The sequence below is a fragment of the Triticum urartu genome, chromosome 3 (genome assembly GCF_003073215.2).
Source record: "Triticum urartu cultivar G1812 chromosome 3, Tu2.1, whole genome shotgun sequence".
Taxonomy (NCBI): domain Eukaryota; kingdom Viridiplantae; phylum Streptophyta; class Magnoliopsida; order Poales; family Poaceae; genus Triticum; species Triticum urartu.
In genome coordinates this window covers 9,091,682-9,096,012 of record NC_053024.1, presented here as the reverse complement: position 1 = coordinate 9,096,012, position 4,331 = coordinate 9,091,682, and the positions used below count along the sequence as shown (strand labels likewise).

Below are 4,331 nucleotides of genomic sequence, written 5' to 3'. Positions count from 1 at the left end.
TTCATGCTAAGACTTAAAAGAAGGGTCATTGGTTCACGGTCCTCGAGAGCCAGAAAAAAATAGTGTGTGCATCTTTGCCAACCTTAAAGAGGGTGATGCCAACACCAAGTTTTTTCACCGCCGGCTCAATGCTAGAAGGAGAAAGAAGAACATTCATCAGATCTTACATCCGATTAATAGATCCAGACAACCACTCCTAAAAAATCCAAACACGCATTGAGCTTCCTTCAGCGATATCCACATGACTGGAACTTCCATAAGTTTCAGTGACTTCTGTTTGCAGGAATAACATAAAATAGAAAGAAATGAACACAGGCACATGATCAAAATCCAACACACAGATCAGAAGTGACTGGAATCTATTTGTGTTTTCAGTCACCCGTACAATAGACGAACAGAAGTGCTACAAATATCATCAAATCCGAGTTTCAACACGACTTATATAAGTACAAATACAAGTGGCATCCCACCATAATAATAGCATAGTATTACAACATTATGGCACACAGCTGGTGGGCAGCAAAAGGCAGCTTAACGAAACCCATAAATAACGGAAACTCATAATCCGCAACACTCCAATGCTCTAGGGGGACTAGACAGCAGGTATGTCGTTACCATTCGTCGAAGGTTGTGCCTCACCATCACTAGCAGCAGCAGCTTTTCTTTTGGCAGTGAATTTTGCATATGCGTACCTCGAGCAGTTTATGAGAAACATCAAACCTAAAATGCATCCATTGATGATGAATAGACCTTTGAAGCTTCGTGAACTGAGTCGTGAGAAGCTAGTGTCTGGACTGCCATAATCCAGTGACAAAATCCGATCCCCAAACCATTTCCTCTCAATATCAGAACCTTCAGACCCTTCTATTAAATTGAGCATGGCCTTGGAAAGATCCTCCACCAATGGAGAGCCTTTAGGAAAAGCCTGACCAAAAGAGTACAACATATTATTAGGTGAAGCCAAGTTAGGGCGCTCCAAAACTTGAGCATAAGTTTCAAGGAACTTACAAAACCAAAACCGACCGTCCTGTCAATGGGGCCAACCTTCTGGAAATCTTTTCCGTACAGCAAGAGGAAAGAATTTATGTATGGTGTCTCATCAAAGATGGCGGATACCCCTCCTTCCTTAGATCCCTTCCTCAATGCGTCTGCATATTCCTCCCGAGTGCTAAAAGACATCATCTGGCGGTCCTTAAAATGGAGCCTCCTCAGCATCGAGTGCACAAATGATCCGTTCTGGTATCCAACATAGTCACCTTTGTGCAAAAGTTGCATTGGGTCAGTCACCAAAGGTTGGAGCCTCTTTGCAGTTAACATTGACGACAAGCTTGCTGTGTAGCTCTGCACTATAACTAGCAGTACAAAGCACCAGGACACCATAATAACTTTTGACTGAAGGCTTTTGAACTTTTGATCTGTCATGGAATTATCAATTACAGTGAAAGAAATGATGTTGTCAGTGAACTATACTACAAATCTATGCAGGGTTCATGATTTTGCATAGAATAAGGTTGACTGTAAGGACATACCATGCGTAGAAGTCCCAGTGGAGAATGCAAAGTAAAAATAAGTGTTGAGCTGTTTCCATTTGGAACCCTGGACTTGATCATTTACAGGCTTTTCAATCGTGCATACAACTAGGCCAGTGAATACAATAAACACTACCATAGCAATCCAAAGGTCAGTCGTCAATGGCTTTAAGAAGATCCACATCGTTGGTTCATCCTCATCTTTCCTAGCTAGGACAAGCATCGACACACCGGACTCTGTGTATGGCACTGTGAAGTCTACATACCTAGTCCGATTGGCAATAATTGTCACATCACCCACTGCTCCATCATATGTCTACCACCAAACAATGAAAACAAAATAAATTAGTGAATAAAATAAATAATGATTGGAATTCAATGGCAAGGAAATTAGTTATAAAATAATTAGCGCCAACCTTGAAGTAAACCTGTGATACCAGTTTATCATATGAATTTGCACAGTCGTAGGGCATGTACTTGAAGGGTAGTGCATATGGTAGTTTCTTCACAGCAGCCTCAAAGACATCAATGCAGTAGCCAGTGACACTTTGCATACTAGAGTTAGGATTCTCAACTTTGACAAAAACCTTAAAATCCCGTCTCACGGGCACAGCAATCTGCAGTATCTTGCCATTTGCTGGGAAGTCCCAACCTCTAGGCACTGTAATTGAATCACCTGGCCAAATGACAGCTCTCAGGACTTGACCAGCTTTTGCCCTACGTCTAGCTTGGCCTGGTCTAGTGCTAGAGTTGAGAAAAGCTGAGAGTCCATAACCAGGGCTCCAAAACCCAATGCGTCTAATCTTGTCTTCAATCACATTGACGATCTCATATGGTGGAACCGGCAAATGCCTATCAACAAACCTGAATCTCCCAGCCAATCCATAAAACTCCCCACCTATTATGGAAGCTAGGAGTTCTGAGCCAGCAGGAGATGGTTGCAGATCATCTACTAACTTGCCCATATAACCTGTGGTAGATCCTAGATTTAAGGATCTGGGCCTCTTGGATTTCTCTGTTGCAGATGCAATTGCCCATACCACATCATATGCCCAATACTGGAACATGGTCGGTTTTGCCACCCTAACATCAGGATCTTGATGGTATTTGGCTCTGTATCGAGTGAAAAAACGATCCATGAAACCAGTAATCCTTGTAGACTTTGCTACATATGGACGGAAACCAACAACACCCAGCATGGTTTCAGTGGTATGTTGGGGGAGCACATCAAGGGCAATGCCGATGTCATCCGTGACCATCCAGACATACCCTTCAGTCAGCATACCGATTGCTGAGGCCCGAGCAAATAGGCGGGCAGCGTCGGCTGGCAACATATGGACGATGAAGACACGTGTCTGCATGGTCATGAGCTTGTATAGTTCCGCATCAATGCGGTCACCGGGGCAAGAAGTAGGGATGGCAGAACGGTTAATGACATGGACATCAACGGCTTCAAGGGCGTCGGTAATGGAAGGGAGAATGCCAGCACCGTAGTTGTTGTCCTCATAGACAAGAACAACATTTTTCCAGCCATAGGACTTGACAAAGGCAGCAATCGAAGCTGCTTGGAAGGAGCCCTTGACACAAGCACGAAGGAAGTATGGGACATGATATTGAGTAACTGTATCACCTGTTGCAGAGGAAGTGATGACGGGAACCTTGGTAGTATTTGCTAGGTAGGTCAGGAATTCTGCTTGTAAAGTATTCTGCGGACCGATGACAATCCCAACCTTTTTGTTATTGATGAGATCTAGTGCTGCAAGACAAAATGATGATCAACTCAGTTCAGAAAAGAATTCATCACATCTGGCTTATTTGGTAAAAGTAAAGTGAAAGCATGCACTTAAAAATAGCATGCGAAATTAAGAGTTAATAACAGCATGTGTTTTCTAGATGTTTGATTCTACATGGCTTCTCGTACGCTAGAAATTAAGAGTCCCTTAGAAGAACATAGACCGGTATAATTTTCCAGCTTTAGTAGTACTTGTTTTTCTGCTAGTGAACATTGGTTCTGCAGCATTCCCTTAGAAGAAATGCCATGAAAGATCAGGGGACATCTCTTTATAAATTTATAATATACCCTGCTAAGAACTGCGATTAAACTGGTTCGTCATGAATAAATTTGTGCAATAGTCTGGCCCTTTGCCCTGTATCTGTAATCTGTATGTAATGCACCAGCCTGGGCTGAGCGTGCGGCCACGCAAAGAGGAACAAACGGGGGAGACTGCTTGCCGGGACGCACGGAACATGCTCGACGAAATGTGGAACCTAACCTGAGAAAGCTTATGACGAGGCACCTGGCAGCGAGGACCGAGGAAGCGGAAGCGGAGGTCGTTGAGGCAGACGTTGAGCAGACGGGGCTTCACCGACGTGGCCGCGCTCGCGCACCACCCACCTCGCGCCGCGCGCAGACACTCCGACGCCTCCGCCGTCATCGTGACCGGCCGCCACTGACACGCCTTATCGCCTATTCGGCTGGGATTCTGCTGCTGCGGTGGCGCGAGGGGAAGAGGCCGGCACAGGTGGCCTCCGGCGGCGGGGAGCTGCCGCACCGCCCGGCACAGTGGCGCGGGCCGCCCCAGGTAGGAGGCCGAGCACGGCAAGCGAGCAGCGTTAGGGTACTACGGGCGCGCGGCGGAGCAGCCGAGTACGGCAAGCGAGCGGTGCGGGCTGGCAGCCGGAGGGAGGTCTCAGGAACGCCCCGCCTGTCCGAGCGGTGGCGGCCATGGCCCATGGGGGCTGGTGCGCTTCTGCCCAAAACGGCGTGGGATACTAGATGTGCTTTGGTAAAGCTGATATTTC

The 4,331-nt window shown here is 46.4% G+C and overlaps 1 protein-coding gene across 1 annotated transcript; it reads right to left on the bottom strand.

The window, feature by feature from the left end:
• Positions 1-320: 320 nt before the first annotated feature.
• Positions 321-3,974, bottom strand: LOC125542352 (glutamate receptor 2.6-like). The gene is made up of 5 exons (XM_048705357.1): positions 3,827-3,974; positions 1,946-3,285; positions 1,530-1,845; positions 1,009-1,415; positions 321-925 (listed from the first exon to the last, which is right to left on the bottom strand). The coding sequence occupies exons 2-5, from the start codon at positions 2,894-2,896 to the stop codon at positions 593-595; spliced, it is 2,007 nt and encodes a 668-aa protein (XP_048561314.1). The 5' UTR covers positions 2,897-3,285; positions 3,827-3,974; the 3' UTR covers positions 321-592.
• Between the last annotated feature and the right edge of the window lie 357 nt (positions 3,975-4,331).

Excerpts from the sequence above, each read along its gene's own strand:
- LOC125542352 (XM_048705357.1), bottom strand. The coding sequence starts at position 2,896 with ATGACCATGCAGACACGTGTCTTCATCGTCCATATGTTGCCAGCCGAC. Across the intron at positions 1,416-1,529 it reads CACTGGGACTTCTACGCATG|ATCAAAAGTTCAAAAGCCTT; the intron begins GTATGTCCTTAC and ends ATTCCATGACAG. Across the intron at positions 926-1,008 it reads GGACGGTCGGTTTTGGTTTT|GCTTTTCCTAAAGGCTCTCC; the intron begins GTAAGTTCCTTG and ends TCTTTTGGTCAG.